General features: G+C 42.9%; 1 protein-coding gene across 1 annotated transcript in view; it reads left to right on the top strand.

The window, feature by feature from the left end:
* Positions 1–8,984: 8,984 nt before the first annotated feature.
* The window catches only part of IQSEC3 (IQ motif and Sec7 domain ArfGEF 3), a gene marked incomplete at both ends in the record, with an annotated part of 97,865 nt that continues 87,160 nt past the window's right edge, over positions 8,985–19,689 (top strand). The window contains one exon of the mRNA XM_079537672.1: positions 8,985–9,466. Within this exon, the coding sequence (XP_079393798.1) occupies positions 8,985–9,466 (482 nt within the window). The remainder of the gene's footprint in view (positions 9,467–19,689) is intronic.

Genomic DNA, 19,689 nt, shown 5'->3' with positions numbered 1-19,689 from the left:
GAGAGCCCACTTTCTGTAATGGCTGCTTTTACAGGGGGAAATGGGCAGATGTAGAAACCAAGCAGATCACTGGGAACTTTGTCTCTGGCCAAATTTAAACACTGCAAAGTCTTAGCTGCTTGTCTTATTGCTAGATTAGCTTCAATCATTGCCAAAATCCCATCACTTGTGAAGAAATTCACAGGACAGAGTAGCATGCACCCAGAGTCTGTACATAATCACAACTTTCTTGTGTTAAGTCAATGCATGAAACACACACAAAAAAAGAGATCTACCACTATCTGACCCTCCTCCTGCTCTTACAAGTGGGTCTCCCTAAACAGAGTGGTCTTTTGCATTCTTTGGAAGAAGCTATGCAGACAGAAATCTTGCTGTAGAGTGAGTTGCAGGAACGTTGACGGTGGTAGCTGCCTAAAACAACTATGTCACGTTCCTCAAGGAAATGTCAGGAGCTAGTTCTTTTTGTTTTGAGTGATAGGGTCCTTTTTGGTTTGGCATTTTGCTCCTTAAAATTCTTTTAGGCACCGAAATAAACCACAGAAATATTTGTCACACGTCAGCAAGTTGCACTGAGAGTGATCCTGTTGATAAGCAGACTTGAAGGCCTGACCCCATAAATAATAAGCAAAAAGAGACAGGAGCGCTTTTGAACAGAGACCTCTTCGTCAAACATTTGGCCTACCTTAACATGGACCACACTGTGCATCAGCACGTACAAAGAATTATCTCAAAATCCAAAAGAATAACTTAAATTAAAAAAAACAAAGCACCATTTAAAGTGTTCAGTATGTTTAGCTCGCTAAAAATAATATAATCAGGTGATCTGATCAGTCACCTTCAAGGAGACTGAAGCTTTAGGAGTAAAGAGCTCTTTAAATACTCATAGCTGCAAAGTAGAAAGCACAGATTCAAATGAGAAGAATACTCCAACCTGTCAACACTGACAGGGATTAACTACTGGGACATAACACTGAGGAATGTGACAAATTCTCTACATTTGATTACCTTTATAGTGGTACCAGAGGCATTTTCCAGAGATCTATTATTAAGTTTGAGTTCCAGGTTCAGTAGCTGCGTGGGATTATACAGTATGTAACGTGTCAGGCCAGATGTTTTATTGATTTGTCCTGGCCTGAATTTCCCTGAAAAGTCAGCATCTGCTTACCCTTGTTATATAACACGAGTACACACTAAACAAGCCACTCTTTCAAGGTGAAACGGGATGCCTCTCTGGGTCTGTAATCAGAAAGCACTGGAGTCAAGAGCAGCACTTGCTCTGCTTCAGATGAAGATTGAGTAAAGGTGGGAAGAGTCCTCTGGCAATCTGCTTTTGGTTCTGCACCAAAAGACCAGGTGGCATGGTCTGCAACCTTACCTGTGTTCTTTAGAAAGAAATTTGCGACAAGCTGACCTTTCTTGTCTTAGGGCTGTCAAATTTTTAATTCATACTGATATCACAAAATCAGAAGCAAAGGGGAAATATCTTGTTGTATAAATCAAAGAGAAAAGAGCCGAGATATGGTGCGGACAAATGTTTTAGTGTCTTTCATTGCTCTTTTTTTTCTTTTCTTTTCAGTGAAGTACAGCTAAACTGGCACATAAATATTTTAAAAATCAGAAATGTGGTATATTGTAGCCTGAACTGAAATTCATTCTGTTCATGCATGTGGTATATATACATGTATATTTCTGATGTTTTCTTAACTATATTTGATCTCTGCCACTGCAGAAAAATCTTCTATTTGGAGCAAGAGTTAGGCTTAACACTATTCAATTTTTAGAAATTATTATTATTTTTTTTTTCTGTGTATCTTATGCAAGGTCAGATCACACAAGCTTGTCCCATCTGGAAATCTCTGTTAAATTCAGTGGGACCGGTCAGATAAGATTTGGTAAGTTAAGCTCATTTTCCATCTTTTTTCACTTCACCACAGTGTTTACAAAAAACTCAACAACTGTCAGTTCAAACAAAATCCTGACTGACACAGAAGAAAATGTCTCTGCACAGCTTTTCCTCTCTGGAATTCATCAATTAAGCGGGCAAAGATTTATTTCGTGAAAAAGACAGGAAATAATGTGACGTTTAGCAACATTACAAAGGAAAGTGCATTCCAAATAGGGACTTCCCTTCTTTAAAGTTGCAGTAAATAATGCAAGGTTGCAATAGCACATTTCATATATATAGTCAAGATTCTCAAATGTGTCAAAACTACACATCTCAGCTAAGGCTACAGTACAGAATTCATACCTTTTTCTTGATGAGCAGCTGTGTTGAAATATTTATATGCCAGTTTAGCTGTACTTCACTGAATAGAATAAAAAAAAAAAGAGCAATGAAAGAAACTGAAGCATTTGTGCTTACCACATCTCAGCTCTTTATGTTTGATTTATAGAACAAGATATTTTCCCTTTGCTTCTGATTTTGTGATATCAGTTTAAATTAACAATTTGACAGCCCTAACATGAGAGAAATAGTTCAGCATGTTGTAGGTTTCATTTTAAAGAACACAGAAAAGATTGCAGACTATACCACTCAGTTTTTTGGTGCAGGATCAAAAGTAAGATGCCAGTAGACTCCTCCTGCCTTTACTCAATCCTCATCTGAAATAGAGGAAATACTGCTCTTGACTCTAGTTCTTTGTGATTACAGACCCACCCTGCCCTTTGTGATCATGGGCAACACAAATGATCTTAGCTTCAGTTTATCCATCTATTTAACAGGTGTAAGCAGATACTGACTTGGCTTAGACTCAAGATGATGAAATATCTCTCATTGATCTGAATAGTTTTGGATGAGCTCTTAAGTGAAAGAAATCTGAGTGAAAGAAGCATTTAGGAGATGCAGATTTTTTTTTCCCCATGCATGAATTATGTATGAGTACATTGTGATTGTCTTGATTCTATCTTCTATTTTGAAATTATTCATCTAATCCCTGCAGGAAATTTTTGTTCTGTAGTCTGTTTGTGAGTAGTTTTAAGAATCTCTACTCAAGCAGCTGCTAACTTCCAGGTGGGGGTGGAAAAGCCCCATCTTCCGCCAGAAATCAGAGGGGAAGATGACAACAGAGGACTGTGATTCCCATTCCTTGCCCCTTCCCCTCCCCCCTTCTCTTCCTTTTTTTTTTCTTTTTCCCAGTTCCCTTCCCCTTTCCTTTCCCCTTCTCCTCCCCTTCTCTCCACCTTCTTGCCACTTTTACTCAGTTCTTGCTTTTAAGATTATTTGTGTAATGCTTCCTTGAGTGTCCTTTTTAATGACTGAATGAGAATAGATAGATTGGGAAACACCACTGGCTGTAATGATTTCACTCAACATTCTTTCATAATTTAAGAGGAACAGGAAGACGAGGGGAGAACATGTAAGTTCAGGTGGGTTGGCTAACACTAAATATGCCGCTCCTTGGGCAGTAAAGACTTGATATCAATAATCTTTGCTACATTCAGTTAAGCTTGTGCATAATTCTCCTAAAAGAAAGACAATAGAAATACATGTCCTATTAAAGTGTATGTAACAAACAAACCAAAAACACTGTTATAAGCATATGATAAGAAGGCAATAAAATCATAGCTGGGAACCTAAGCTGTATCACACACTAGTAGCACTTTGGATTCTGAACTACCAGGAGAAAGGTTTTACGTTGGAAGCCCTTGACCAACAGTTGTGCAGGAGAATGAGATCAGTGCAAGAAACTGAGAGCAGAATGTCTGGATTTCTTGGAGCTCCTGTCCAGGAAAAGGAGATGAAATGGAGAGGTGGGAAATGCCTTGAATATAATTTCAAATGGAAAAACACGGAAAGTCTCTACTTGTCAAGAAGCAGGAAGAATTTGTTTGCATCAAGTTTCAGAGAGCTGTTGCAAACTGAAGAGGGATTAGAACCTTTCAGAAAAAAGTTACAAGAACACTCAGCTGTAAAAATTTTTCTACCTTCCCTATCATGTATGCTTATTAGTATAGTCTTATTTGTGGATCCACTCTGCTCTGACTGAAGTAAATAAATATAAATTTAAATCCTGTAGTATTAGACCTTTCCATTAAATCCCGGGGCTTTGCTTATCTGCATTTTGGTTTGTTTTTATTATGCACGCTTATTTTAATTATTACTGCTGTACTTTAATTGCAATTGTCTGTGCAATGCCCAAGCACCTTGTTAAGTGGATAAGGGAAGCACTTTATTCCTTAATAACATAATTAATCCATTATTCTTTTTTTTTTTTTTTTTTTTCTCTTTTTTTCTTTTTTTCTGGAATGGACCGAAAAGAATCAGGACTTTGTAAAACACAATACCAACAAATTATCTATAGCAAAAATAGTTTTAGCAGAATTCATCACCTTTACCATTGTTTTCCTCTCTATGTCATCTTTCCTACAAAGAGAAACAGCAGCATTTAATGACTTGAAGATTGAGCTAAATGCCACAGATGCTTGAAGTCAGAGATCTGCCCCCACCAGCCTTGCCTCCCGTGTAAGCGTTGGGCAAGTCATTTAACCAGTCTGTGCCCCATGTCCCTATTTCTGATGGCTACAATCCTAGCATTCATCTTCTACAGACAGTAAAGCTTACCTCACTAATGTGCAGAGTTTTCAAATGATATATGCTAGGTGTTGTGGCAGTGTAATCAAGGGGACACGGTGATGGCTGGATAAAAGAGGAGGCATTTCCTAGCTATGTGGGAATCTTGGTTTCTGAGCCAAAGAAGACATTAAATTTCTTCTGACATGTTTGCACATTCCTCTTGAACGAATACACTGTCTTCACTGAATTTTCTTATTATGAAGGATTATGCAACTTGAAATTTTGTAAGTAGATCCCTGCATGGTCTTTCACATTAGGCACAAGAGCATTCTGTTGCATTTTTCTTTGGTGCGCGCTCTCTGTAGAAAACCGGAAGGTCGGGGCTGAGTCGTACAATTCCTGTCTACTGGTCACCAGATCTATACAGAAAACTGCTTTCTTTCTGATTCTCCTAGTTTAATTATTTCTCACTTACCAATCTGTGGCTGTATGTCTTTGTCTGTTTAATTTATTACAGAGATTTATGAGTAGATACTGGGCTAGCAAGGCCGGTCAAGCATATGAAAGCTGCAAAAAATGAATATATCAGGTCCACAGTAAAATATCACCCAATTATCATTCAAGCACCATGGGTCTTCCAAGCTGTGTTTTCCCATCCCTGACCTTCCACACCAGGGTAATTTTTCTCTTTATTACTATTACCTTAAGAATACATGCTGCAACCTATCTTACTGTATGTGGATAGGCCAGCACAGTGTCCATGACCCTTTTTTTTTGCCACTGCTTTTACCCAGCTGGGCAGTAAAGGAACATTATATCCAATATGAAAACAGAACTGCATACAGGGTTAGTCCCTGAGATATAAAACAGAATCCTAGAATCACAGAATGACATATTTGTAGGGGTTGGAAGGAAGTTCTGGACATGATCTATTCCATCCTTCTACTAAAGCGATTTCCCTAGAGTAAGTTCTAGAGGAAAGTGTCCAGGTGGGTCTTGAATATCTCCAGGGAAGGAGACACCATAACCTTCTCTGAGCAGTTTGTTCCAGTGCTCTATAACCCTTGAAGCAGAAAAGTTTTTCCTCATGTTCATACAGAACTTCTTATGTTCCAATTTGTGTCCATTGCCCCTTGTTCTGTTACTGGGCACCTTTGAAAAGAGCCTGGCCGCAACCACTTGACTCCTGCCTATTAGATATTTATAAGAACTGATAAGATCTCCCGTCAGTCTTCTCCAGGCTGAACAGCCCCTAAGTCTCTCAGCCTGTTCTCACGAGGGAGGTATTCCAGGCCCCTAACCGTCTTTGCAGCCCTCTGCTGGACTCTCTCTAGAAGGGCACACTGCTGCCTCGTGGCCAACCCGTTTTCCACCAGGACACCCAGGTCCTTCTCCGCAGAGCTCCTTTCCAGCTGGTCAATCCCTAGCCTGTACTGATGCGTGCCTGATCTGTTCTGCAAGAGAACCAAACTCTGCTTTAAGTCTCTCCTTACAAGGTCAAGATAGCTCTTTTATATCTGTGCAAATGTACATACACAGCTTCACTCTCGGCTATCCCTAGTTCTTTCCCAGAACGTGTCAATGCAAAAACTACATTATTTCCACTATTTTCTCTGTAATCCATGCTGATGAGGAAGGATTGAACTGTTGCTGCTCAGTTGCATCACTGACAAGAGACCACGTGCTAGCACAGTTTCCTAAATTAACACTTTCTATGCTTCTTGAGAAAAATCTTTGGTGCGTTCATGTATTTCAGTGTGAGCCTTTTTTCACATTCCTCTCTAACCATCTCTTACCTTGCTAAGTTCCTGCTCAGTCAAAGCCCCATAGACAAACTAGGCAATGGAAGGTCTTCCTTAAAATTTTCCAATAAAATTGTAAGCGAGTGGCATTTGAATGCCCTCAGAGTTCACTCTGGGGTTTTCCTCCAGCATACAGGGGACATTCAACAGTGTTTCATGATGCCCCAAAGCTATCTACACACTTGCTGTAGAGAACTGTGAATAGCAGTTCTTTCTTAGAAAGAATCTGTGAAGAGTTTCTAATCCTGGTGATCCTGTTTGCAGCAGTTTACATTCTAAAGGCTATCTGTGAACAGAAAAGACTGGAAATACACCTTTCTGCTTATCTGAAACTGAGATTATTTACATTTCTCAATTCTGTACTTCAGGAGATCCTTACTACGGTACTGTTTCTGCTGATGAGAAAAGGCAAAATGAAAGTAGCTCTACCCTCTCAAAACAGTCTTCATAAAATAGTTGATTTTTGTTTTGTGGACTTGGAACTGTTGTATGCTTGGTTGAATCATGTGCTTGCCTACGAGCAGGTTTGGTACCTGTTATCAGCAGTTATTGGAAAGGTTGCTGCTTCTACTCTTCACAAAGATCATCAAAATTCTATGTGGATCTATGCTGGAGTTCTGGTAAATAGGGATATTAGTCTTAGCCAGGCCACTTGTGAATGGATATGGTAGAAAGCATGCAAGTAGGTTCTCAAACCCAAGTTTGAGAACTTGGATGAGGTAGGGCAGGAAAAGCATTTCTTGAGCTATGGACACAATCTGCATGGAAATAAAAAGCAAAGGCCCTGCCTATCTCTTGTCTGACCCACAGCCCTGCGCGCCAACTCCACACAGAGTCTTGTTCTCTTCTTAAGCAGTTGATGGAGACCAAAGCTTCAAAAGAGTGGCCAACCTCCTGCAAAAGCTGGTAGCCCATGGCTTGGACAGGTACTCTCTTTGCTGGGTAAAGAGCTGCCTGGATTGTTGGGCCAAGAGAGTGGTGGTGAATGGAGTTAAATCCAGGTGGTGACTGGTCACAAGTAGTGTTCCACAGGGGTTGGCCCTGAGGCCTATCCTGTTCAATCTTTATTGATGACCTGGATGAGGGCATTGAGTGCATGCTCAGTAAGTTTGCAGGTGACACCAACCTGGGAGGAAGTGTCGATTTGCCTATGTGAAGAAAGGTCCTGCAGAGGGATCTGGACAGACTGGATAGCTAGGCTGAGGCCAATGGGATGAAGTTCAACAAGACCAAATGCCGGGTTCTGCACTTTGGCCACAGCAACCCCAAGAAATCCTACAGGCTTGGGGCAGAGCGTCTGGAAGACTGTGTAGAAGAAACAGACCTGGGAGTGTGGATTGACACTCAGCTGAACATGAGCAAGCAGTGTGCCCAAGTGGCCAAGAAGGCCAATGGCATCCTGGCTTGTGTCAGAAATAGCGCAGTCAGAAGGAACAGAGAAGAGACCATCTCTTTGTACTCAGCACTGGTGGGACCAGGCCGAGTGCTGTGTTCAGTTTTGGGCTCCTTGATACAAGAGAGACATTGAGATCCTGGAATGTGTCCAGAGAAGGGCAGTGAAGTTGTGAGGGGTCTGGAGCTTCACAGACTGAAGCTCCTCCTGTGACTGAGGGGAGTGACTGAGGGAGCTGGGGTTGTTCAGGCTGGAAGAGTCTCAGGGGAGACCTTATCACTCTCCACTACTGTCTGAAAGGAGGATGTGGTGAGGTGGGGTTGGCCTCTTCTCCCATGTAACTAGCAATAGGATGAGAGAGAATGGCCTCAAGTTCAGTCAGGGGAGATTCAGGTTGGATGTAAGGAAGTACTTCCTCTCCAAGAGGCTGGTCAGGTGCTGCAACAGGCTGTCCAGGGAGGTGGTGGAGTCAGCATCCTTGGAGGTGCACAAGAAATGTGTGGACGTGGCACTGAGGGATGTGGTCAGTGTGAAATACTGATGATTGGAGGGAGGTTGGACTGGATAATCTCGGAGGTGTTTTGCAACCGTGGTGATTCTATGACTATTTATGAAGATCCAGCAGTTTCCAACGTTTATCTCCCTAGGTTCAGCTTTGGCCCCGCCTTCTGCACGTTAGCAAGATAAGCAAAAGAACACGAGCTCTGGGCAGACAAAACCAGCCCAAATCACGCTGGTCACTTCAGCACGACGGGAAAAAAAAAGAAGCAAGCAGCAAAGCAACATCTACAGACGCCGCTCGGGGGGGACAGGGCGCTGCAACAGGCTCTACGGCGGGCAGAGCCTCCAGGCGGAGCCCTCTCCCGCCGCACCTTCCCCTCGGCACCGGAGAGCGGACGGCCCCTCGGTCGCACGGCCCAACCCGCGCACCTCACCGCTGCCTGTATCCCCCTGCCCCCTGCGCGTGCGCGGCGGGTCGGGGCGGGGTCTGGGCGGCGGAACCCGCCCCTTTCTTCCCTCTCTCCTTCCCCCGTTCTCGCCGCGCGTGGCTCGTGGGAGCCCGGGCAGGCGCGGAGCCGCCGGGCTTCGCTCCCCGCGCGCGTGAGCGAGCGGCCGCTGGTCGCGCGTGCCCGTCGGTCAGGCGGGCGCGCGCGTTCGTGAGCGAGCGTGCGTGAGTGTGTGTGTGTGTGTGCGCGCGCGTGGGGCGGCCAGGCGCCTCCCCGCAACGCCGGAGCTCCGGCGGCCGGGCAGAGGGGCCCGGTCCGGCAGCCGGGGCATGGAGAGCCTGCTGGAGAACCCGGTGCGCGCCGTGCTCTACCTGAAGGAGCTCACCGCCATCGTGCAGAACCAGCAGAGCCTCATCCACACCCAGCGGCAGCGCATCGACGAGCTGGAGAGGCGGCTGGACGAGCTGAGCACCGAGAACCGCAACCTCCGCGGGCAGCAGCCGGCTCCCGCCGAGCCCCCCGCCGCCCCCGCGCCGCCCGCGGGCCCTCCTGCCGAGCAGCCCCCGCCGCCGCCACCGCCGCCGGGCCAGCCCGAGCCGCTCCAGCACCACCAACAGCTCCCGGCGCCGCAGCCCGCGGGCAAAGCGGCGACCGCGGGACCGGGCCGGGCCGCCGGGCACCAGCATCCCGCCGCGCAGCCCCACCAGCACCCCGTCGAAAAGGACGGCAGGGATAAGGGCTGCTGCTCCTCGCTGCTCCAGCACAAGGCCCCCCAGGCCATCGGGAAAGGCATCCTGAGCCGGAGACCGGAGTGAGTGAGGAGGGGAGAGGGGGCGGCGTGTGGGTGGGTGGGGAATCCCTCCTTGGGAGAGAGGGCAGAGCGCGGATCGGAGCCGGGCGCCGCCGCCGTGTGCAGGTGCGGGCGTCTGCGGGCCGCTCACCCGCGCTGCTCACACACAGCACCGTGCCCTCATTGACTGTCATAAATAAATCGGTCGCTGAGGAGGTGAGTGCGGTGCAGCCCAGGCGGCGAGAAGCTTTGCTAAGGACAGCAGCTTCTGTTTGCCTTAAGTCACTGGTACCTGTCAAAAAGCCGTCATCCTGGGAAGGAAAATCCCCACTCCTTCCCGAGAGCTGGGATTTCCTGCCCTCACTGATGCAAGGGTGTCGGGTATGCATTATGCCACACGTGACGTGTGTGGGTTCAGAGAGGTATAGATGCTGTTCGTATGTTTGACGTATGCAATGCATCTCACACTTCTGTGTCGGTTGCCTTCATGTATGTATGTATGTTTTTCATGTATGTATGGCACCTGATACTGATCCAGGTCCTCAAAAGGACAAAGTATTTTTGCTGGTCTTTCCTCTCCAGTGAAGAAAGCTTCATACTAGAGCTGAATACTGATAATGCTCCCTGTGCATGCGTGTCTAGTAAACAAGGATGAGCATTCCTGATGATAGCCGGTGAAAGAAGCTACTGTTGGAGAGTCACATTTTCTTGAGTTACACATCCAGTATATGCCATCGGTTCACCAGCTGATAATTACAGCTTACTGGGCTATTTTGAGGCACTTTGAAAGCAAGGGAATGTGTTCTGCTTGAATCCAGGTAGCAAAGTTAGGAAGAGAAGGAGCGCAGTCTCTGACGTGGTTTCTTTTATGTAAGAAAGAAGTTAAAGTAAGTAGTAAAACTAGATCCACATTTCTTTACTAGAATGAGCCCTATTATTTTGCTTGTGGTCACGTCAAAAACGAATAAAGTATATGGCGCGATGTATAGAGCAGAATGTTTTCTGTATGTCTTTTGACACTTTAAATGAAAGGCCCCCTTCTCTCTCATGTTGGCTTTGAATGCAGCAGCATAACTATGACATGGAGCTTGATTTTCAGTTGGGGTTGAGTGGAGTTACAGCACTTCATAAAAGCATAGAGCATCTATCACATGATTCTTTGAAAATCATCGGAGAAATTACTATTGAGGAAATACTATTAAAGGATTATCTACAGTGAAGGCATGCTTGAATCCCAAAAGACAGGTCCGTGCTCCTAAAACACTGCACTGTGATGAATCAATGTCGCAATCACAACTTAAAGGGAATGTTCTGATTAATACAGAGAGAATATTGAGATAGGTGTAAGCATTTGCATTTGCAGGATCTGGCCCATATTTAGCATGCAATGAATGAAGTTTTAAAAAGACATAGCATAGGGCCAGATCCAGAGCTCATGCCGAGTGCTGTAAATCCAGAATCCAGCTTAGTTTAAGTCACTCAAGTCAAAGCAGTAAGAAACCTGTGTAAAAATGCATGATCAACCTCATTGGTTCTTTAATAGTGAATCTCTGCAGTGAAGGCTCTGTTAGAAACATTGTATCAACAACAGCTTTCCTTTCTTCTGAACAGTTTCTAGCATACGTCATTAGGCAGATTGAGGAATCAATTTTTGTGCATGAGTCTAAATACCTCCTTATCTGAGATTTTTGCAGTGGGATTTGACTGAGGGAAGAATCGCAGACCTTTCCTTCATATCCAGAGGCACAGAGATGTGCATTAAGAACACTGCTGATTGCTGACATTTCATACCGTAATCTGTATGATGGATGGATGGATGGATGGATGGATGGATGGATGGATGGATGGATGGATGGATGGAAGGATAGATAGATAGATAGATAGATAGATAGATAGATAGATAGATAGATAGATAGATAGATAGATGTATCCTCTTTGTGGAAAGTCAGGGCTGATGCTGGGGATAACAGAGCAATCCCTGCAGCACTGCTCACTCAGGAAGATTAAAATAGATTGCTTCTGTTTCCTTCTATAGCTTAGGCAAACCAAAATCTTTGTGTAGAATGGCAAATTTGAGAGATGCAAAGTAGTCTACATATCTCACTCCCGCAGGTTTCTTTCTTTTCCCCATTGATTGTATTTACTGAGTTTCATCCTTTCTCATCTCTGACTGTTAGAAGGATATCAAAGAGATTGCAAAATCTAACTTAACAGCAACTTGGATGTGGAGGATCTTTCACCACCTATTTGACAGCATGCCCAGTATCCCTTGTGATCCAGCTGGCCAACCTGAGAGTCGTATTTTGGATTCTGTGTGACAGCAGGGGACTCATATTTTGATGCTTACACAGATTAGGTATCTGCGCTCCCTTCCTTCCTCCCTAAAAATGAACATGTTTTTTCCCTGTATGATAAGCCCTGAAATTCAATGTTCTCTATTTTTTCCCTTTAGCCTAGAGCATAGGAACTGCCTGTTCGCTACAGAAAATGGCCACTCTAAACAGAAGAGAAATTATATTTAACCTGATGAGACGCAGTGGCTGAAATGAGTGGTAAAAGCAGCACCCAGGCGGTGCCTGTCTGTAATGGAATTTCCTCTGCATCACAAAACACGGGGTTCTGGTCAGCGTATTTAAATGTCCTAGTGATGCCCCTCCTCACTTCAGACAGAGCACAGGGGTTTTGCTCATTTTGAGCTCAGATTGAGCTTTTAATGCAGCCCAGCTCACCTCAAGATCTGGATAGAAGAGAAGAGCTGAGCTTTTGGGCACGCGTGCCTATTCATGGGCAGTCTTCTGTAAGGGGCTTGCAAGAAAAAGCCACAACAGAAGCATCTCTTCTTTTAAGGGAAAGTTGAGTCTTATTTTCATGATTAGATTTCTTCAATAAGTTGTTGTTGTTTAAATGTATTTTTAAAGAGGAAAAAAACATCAATCATCCTCCAGAAGAGAAGAATTCCTGAGTTTTGCAGAGGCACGCTAATTGTTGCTGCGTATTGTGTGCGAGTGGTGGCACTGAGCTTACCTATGAAAGGAGAGACAAGCAGAAAGGTTTTGCAGAGATCCTCGGCAAGAATTAGGCTGATTATTATTCCACGGCATCTGTCTCTTTCTACCTTAGGAGTCTATTGCATAAGCACCTCACAGCTTTAAAAACAAAAAAATAAGGTCATTCGTCATGGAATGTTTTGCTTCAAAAATACAGGTTGCCAAATTAGCATAGCTTAAATCACCCTTACTAGGCAGCCTCTTGTCTTAAGGGACCATCCCAAGTGTCGTCAAATGTGAGTATAAATGTTCCTTCCCTTCTTTATCAGCAAACTGCCTTCATTTCCAATCCTCGGTGCCGGTCATTGAGTATCAGAGAAGTGCCACAGGGCTGAATTCAGCACATTGACTCTAAACGGCCTGAATCCTGCAGTCTTTTTGTCGGTGAAACTCTCTCAATGGGAACTCTGCCTATGGAAGGACTTTGGATTTTAAGCCTATGCATTATCTGCAAAACTCTCTTTGATTAATTCAATTACAGTAATAGCCAGTATTCCATTATAGTTCTTTCCATTGAAAGGCACAGACGCAATTTATGGGCATCCTGTGTATCATCCCAGGTCTTCTCTCAACTATGTCACCAACACTGAAAACAGGGTGTAGAAGCAGTGCAACATAAAGAAGCTAGATACTTCCTTTAAATTATTAGTCTGTGTTTGCTCTATAAGATAATCTCCTCATGCAAAACAAACTCTCAGAACTCTTAGAAGAATTTTTCTACAATTTTCCCAGAGGTCTTATAGCTCATATATATTTGCATTAGGTTGAAACCTCTTCTATTTTGGGTTGGGCTAGGATAGTATTTTTTATCTCAGTAGAGAGACGTATTTTAAAAGACAGTGTTAGACTCAGTTGGGTTTGTGGTCTGAGGCTGTTTGCTATATTTTTGTTTAATTTCAAAAGTTCAATTACGTAACTTTAAACTGAAGATGCTGCATATTCAGAGGTGCTGTTTTCCATAATTTTTTCCTTTTAACTATGCATTAATGTTCTATTCTATGGATTATCTCCAGGGTAAAGGCATTAGACAAAATCCAACTGATTTCAATGGATACTAACAATAACTGTAAATATTATGGCTTACTATTAACATATTTTGCTATATTTGCGCATTGCACCAGCAAAAAAGAAAAGAAAAAAAAAGAAAAAAAAAAAAGAAAGGACAGAGAAACTCTGAATTGCTTCCATAGCCCAGATACCCATTCCTTTAACTCTGGGTGATTTGCCCTCTGCTTCCATTCTTTTAGATTCATATTTCCCCCACCCTATTTCAGAGTTCAATTCCCTTGAGGTTTCACACAGCAGAAATAGTTCCATTGGTGCTGCCCTGGGTTCTGCAGATCTCTGAGAGTGATGCACAGCTTCACCATCAAAAGTTATTTGGAGTACGTTGCTGTAAGCTGGTTTCAAATGACAGAGGTTTACATTGGCATAGCTACATAGATGCTAAAGCTCTGCTTAGGTGAGGCTGAAATAAAGATCACGATGAGATGCAAAAAAGAAAGTAGATTCTGTGTCCCATTTTAGTATTTGTACTGGTTCCATTCATGTGATAATCAGACGAAGACTTTCTTTGTGGTATGAACACACCTGCGTCACATCTGCATCAGGGTTGGAAAAGTCCTAGGAAAAGAAATATGGAATTAATGATTCATAACAATATTATGAGAAATCACGGATGAAGAAAGAGAAGGAAAAAGTCGCAGTTTAGGAAGAGATCAGGATGAAATTATAGGTTTGAAATTGCTTTGTAAAGATGGCATGAGGAATTCCACCCATGGGGACAGTACCTGTATGGTGCTCTGTAATATCCTGGATGGAGCAACACAGTATCAAGGCCTAAAAATACCATTATGGAAAATCTCTCTGGCTGTCTGGAAGTGTCACTGAGGTAGTAATAAGGCAGGAATCTGTGTGAAATACTGCCTAGTGCTGCTTTGGACAGATGCTGCTGGGTTCTGAGTCCTGAGCCCTGTTAGAGCAGAGCCTATGGTCACAAGGACTCACACTGACCTTTCAAGAAGAGAAGCTGACGCTGAAAGCAACAGCAAAGGATGTGCATTTTTAAATGCTTAAATGAAGGGGTGCAAATGCATTGTTTTGTTTTTCTTGTTAGGTAGAGAAAATGTTATGTCCCTCAATTATATGTTCTATTGTAGCCAGGCTGCTCTTCCCTGGTAGCAAGGATGCCTTTCTTGTATACATTTTGTATTGGCCGACTTGGTGTCACTTCTGAGGGCAGATCCAAGGTTAAGGCTCATGAATGGACTTCAGGAGCAACGGACTCGCATGGCAGCACTGTTAGCCATCAGAAGAATTCTTGCATGACCGTTTGGAATTTTTATAAAAGGAAAAATACCCCAAAATGAATAGGTATTAAAAGTGCCCTTGAGAATTCCTGCCAGGGACTCAGTGCCAGGTGACTGTTAGGCGGGCTGTTCCGTACTGTGCAGCACATAAGAGTGGAAGAACACCCGCTCTCAGGCTGCAACGAGCGACTGATATTTCCATGTCCTTCACAGAACGATGTGCACACAGGAATATACAGTTTAAGCATAGTATGTAGTTTATGCATGCAGCAAGTGGCTACTTATATGAGGCGTAGTACACATCCCCACCTACACCATACATGACATTATTTGCTTTTACTCTGAGTAAGCTGCAGTAATCTTCGAATGCCTTTCTAGTCCTCTGATGACACCAGAGCAGAGCTTGTCACCTGGCACTTTGGTCTTTGTTTAGTTTTTGCTTGCTCTCTACTCATTCAAAATAACTGCTTACCTGATAAAGCAAAATTTCTGCAAGCAAAACACCCATAGACAAACAGATTCGTTTAATTACAGTGATTTCTCTATCCTGACCATTTAGATTTTATTTGTTCTGCCCTGGAATAAAAGTGGAAAGAGCAAAAAAGAGCTTTTAAAGTATTTTAAAAGAGTTTATCTTTCTGTACCTAGGGTTTCTACATGCTCTGCTTTTGCTGTTATTTTCCCTATAATTGTTTTGTTGCCTTTTTTCCCTGTTTCCTTCTATTTTTCAGCAATGTTTTCTTTCTTTCTCTCTCTTTTTTTTTTTTTCCCCTTCATTCTCTGGAGTGAAATCTTTTGTTATTTCTTCATTTGAAAAACATTATAGATAGCCAGAAATATTCCTTTGCGAAACAGATGGAAAATATTTCATTTGCCACAAATTACCTGTAGCCTCTGATCATTACTTGTGCTGCGTTCCATAGAGCTCATGTAAGAGCACATGAGCAAATGAGAAGAGTTGTTTGTGGAGACAGAGCCTGAAATGTGACCTTTTTTTTCTTTCTTTTTCATGCAATTTTAAAATTATATGTATTTTTTTCCCCCAGAGAAGGGTATCCTGAAACAAACTAGTAATATTCTTGTATTCATCTGTACTGCAGATTGCAATTTCATTTAGTAAGCTGTAGGTAAGAAAATGAGATTGGATTTGTTCTGCTTAATGGCCTTGTCGAAGAGGCAGAAAGATCTTTTAGTTAGAGGAGTCTTAGAATCAAAGTTCAATCCCTCCTAATATATTTTTAACAGACTTCTGATGCTGGACCGTCCCTTTCATCTCTGTATATTTTAAGATCTGTAGCAAAGCAACTGGGGATATATTGTTACAGATAGCAGTGGGCAGGCAGATCGGGAGCAGTCCTTTTTATACATTTCAGCCTAGGAGGAAGCATAAATCTCCTGTTGCTGCTTGAATGTGTACTGCAAGGCAATACGTATATTTGCACGTGTGAGATGGAATGTATTTGCATGAGCATTTGTCTAACGTGTCTGAGAGCAAAGTTGAAGCAGCACCTAGCTTCTGTGCTTGTTACATACAGAAAGGCAAATTGTTAGCTGGAGGAAATCAGTGTATCTTTACTGACGTCAATACAGCAATGGGAATTTACATCACCTGAGGATCTGTACCAGATTTTGTGTATCTGTCCTCGCACACAAGTACACATGCATCCACTAGTGTAAATGAGTGTTGACAATAGCTATAGCGACTCATCACAGAGATAGCATTGAACAATGAGAAAGCAGCATCCTGATTCTCCATGTCATAAGTTTGCAATGTTTTCCTATGGTATTTTAATTTAAGGTCAGAGTTTTGGTACTACAGAATTATAAAGATATATTTGTTCTATTTTGTAATGTGGTTTGTTTGTTTTTTTCTTTTTTTTTTCTTCCCTGTACTCTACTTTGTGCGTGAACCCACAGTCTGCTTCTTATTCAGGTATTATTTTTATTGTCTTTGCTAAGATTGTGTTCATTGATCAGCTGTTATTTTCATGTACTCTGAAGTTATAACTTTCTGACAGGGATAGGACGGGATCAATATTTTCCGTGATTAGTCACATCTGAGCAGGGATGTTTTGGGGAAATTGAGCTGCTTTTGAAGAAAGAAAAAAATGACAAAACTTGTCCTTCCTGCCCTCTTTTAGACAAGAACCAGGGGGGTCGATGAGCTGCAGAGCTAATGAAGCTTGGCTTCCAAAAGTCCTGTGTCATGGTGACGTTTTCTAATGCTTGACAAGATGTGAGTTCTGATCTAAGTTTCTCCAGGTGTTGAGGCTTTTAGAACGTCTCTCTCCAGCATGGACACTTCTATGTAATGAGTTCAGTTCACTCTGAATCCTTTTCTGCAATGGAAACTACAAGCTCTCTTTCTTCCACCCCATCTGAGATCACTGTTACTCACTCAAACCTGGCTTAGTTACAAAGTAGGAACTAATGCACTAATTTTACAGAGCTGGTGTTCTATGTACGCCTTTTAAAAGTCTTGGAATATTAAAGTTACAAAGAATTGGGAAATTACTGTAGGAATCCAATGGGCACCTAGGTGGAGATCTACCATTGCCAAGTGGAGACTTGCTGCTCCTGGATTTGCATGTGAAGTTGGTGGATCATCTTAATGCAACTGCCAATATTTACGTGGACATAAGCTGCTGGTTGAGACGATTGCTATCAAATAGTTTGATTTATATTTGCTGTAACACACTAAAGCATCTACATCTTTCTCAAGTGCAGTACAAAATTGACACTTAGAATGTTATGAATCTTAAGGAGTCTTGGGGTTTTCTTCGGTCTTTCTATACTTGGATGTTTTTTTCTCAAAATTCTGAACATTCTATTAACATTCAGGACCTTGCTGTCAATCTGTTTGTCTCTCTCATGTAGATTTCCAGGCAGTCCTCCAAAGTGATTCACACTATTCTGGTCCAGTGAAGAGTTGTTCTGACAGTACTTCCTTCAGCCTCAGCATTCTGCATCTTCATGCTGCTGTGCCTGTGTGGGCACCACCTCTGTGGAATTTTCTCAGATCTGCCTCCTGGAGAGGCACAGTTTTTGCCCTGAGGTCCCTTAGTGGACTTTATACATGGTGGCATTTTCCAAAAGAAATATAGATTATGACCTCTCTTCAGTTGTGGAACCAAGCTCGGACCTGTCCTTCCTTGGTTTTACACCCCTCCAAGAGAAATACTGTTTCTGTCTCTTTGGGGCTGTTCCAGGAAAAGTTTTGTCTCTGCAGTCATTTCAGCATTCTCACAAAGTCCTTCTCTTTCGTTTGACAGCTTTTAATTTACAAGTCCATTCCCAGTAGGACACCAATGAATTGCCCATGTCTGCCCAGGTACTCACATGGCCCCCTTCACCACAGTAACTGAGTATCTGGATTTGTCCTCAGGGATTGTTCTGATACCCACATACACTGGATAACTAACCTTCATCTGAACTTGCAGAGAATCTGAGGAATCTTTCTGTTGCCTGATTATTCCTTGGTTCTCATGCCGAAGACCTTTCTTCAAGCAGTTTTCTTGTATAATGTCTTTTGCCAATAAATCTATATCCAGTCAAACTGCTAAGATAGGTAGACTGAATGGCTCTGATCAGTAATTTATACTACTTTGCAGTCCAGGTAAGTCTAAGAGCCAGATTCTATTACCACTTAAATGAAAATAGCTGAACTCACTTAACTATGTAGCTTCAAAGTTGAAGAGATGAGAGAGAACACTTGTATATATCATTGGATGTTATGGTTCTTCTGGAACTGCCTTATGTTCTATTACTGGGGCTAGTTAGTCTGAGTTAGCTATTAGTCTATCAGATTCTATGCATTCTTGCTGTATCAATCATTCGGGATGGCACAGCCAATAGCTGTAATGTTTCCCCCAAGAATTCATTACTCATTTGGGAAAATACTGATCTCCATGTTAGCTGCAAAAACATCCACTGCTGGTCCCTTGTTCCTGCCAAGAAAGGATTGAGTTTATCAAGCTGAATACATAAACTTCAGTAGACATGCTCTATCTGTAACTATTGTACCACATCTGTCGCCTCTTTTACCATGGCTTTTATACAGCCAAGAGGACAGGGAATACCAGAGTGTGTCTTTGATGGATAAAAAGCATTGTCTCCCCCCTCCCCCCCCCCCCCCCCCCCCCCCCCCAAAAAAAAATCAGTCTCAAGATATTTAAAGGTATTTATCCCCCCGAATGTGAAAGTATCTTCTTATTTTTTAAGAGAAGAATCAGACTCTGTTTGCTTTACAGATCAGTAGAAGAGGAAAGACTAGTGACAAGGGAAGGTGAGAAGAAGAGGATGAGAGGAGTCTACAGCGTGTCTCTACACTGCTGTAGGCAACCTTCAGGCTGGTTCTTGATCCATATTAGCTTGCTCTTCAAATCCCAAGCTTGAAAACAAGTCTGGAGCATTGCCTCAGGACCATGGGTGCATGCATCTACATACTCTCCAACTCCACGCAGCAGTCGTAGAATAGAATATACCACTCTTCTGGGTCCTGCAGAAGTTGTCTGTGCAGGGATATATAAACCAACAGAAAAGAGGGCAGCAGCATGGCAGAGTTGGAAGGATAATGACAAAGGGCCCACTGGAAACTAGAATGCAGGAGTACCAGAAGCTCCAGAAACCTTATCCTGTAGAGGCTGGCGAGTTTTCAAATGCTTGGTTCATTTATGTGTATGACTGTAATGATACCTTAATGTAGGTGGGGGGAGAGAGGGAATGACAGGGGTTTATGTTCTATTTTCATGAGGCTTCCTACTCAGGAATAATAAACAACACATAGTGAACATTATGCTTAACAGATACTAACTGGTTGAAGGCAACTTCCCAATCTGTGAGTCCTGTGCTCTAGGAAGGAACACGCTACTGTAAGCCCACAATGTAT

Source organism: Tetrao urogallus, assembly GCF_951394365.1.
Source record: "Tetrao urogallus genome assembly, chromosome: 1".
Taxonomy (NCBI): domain Eukaryota; kingdom Metazoa; phylum Chordata; class Aves; order Galliformes; family Phasianidae; genus Tetrao; species Tetrao urogallus.
Note: the sequence above shows the minus strand (reverse complement) of the source record. Positions and strands in the feature narration are given on the sequence as shown.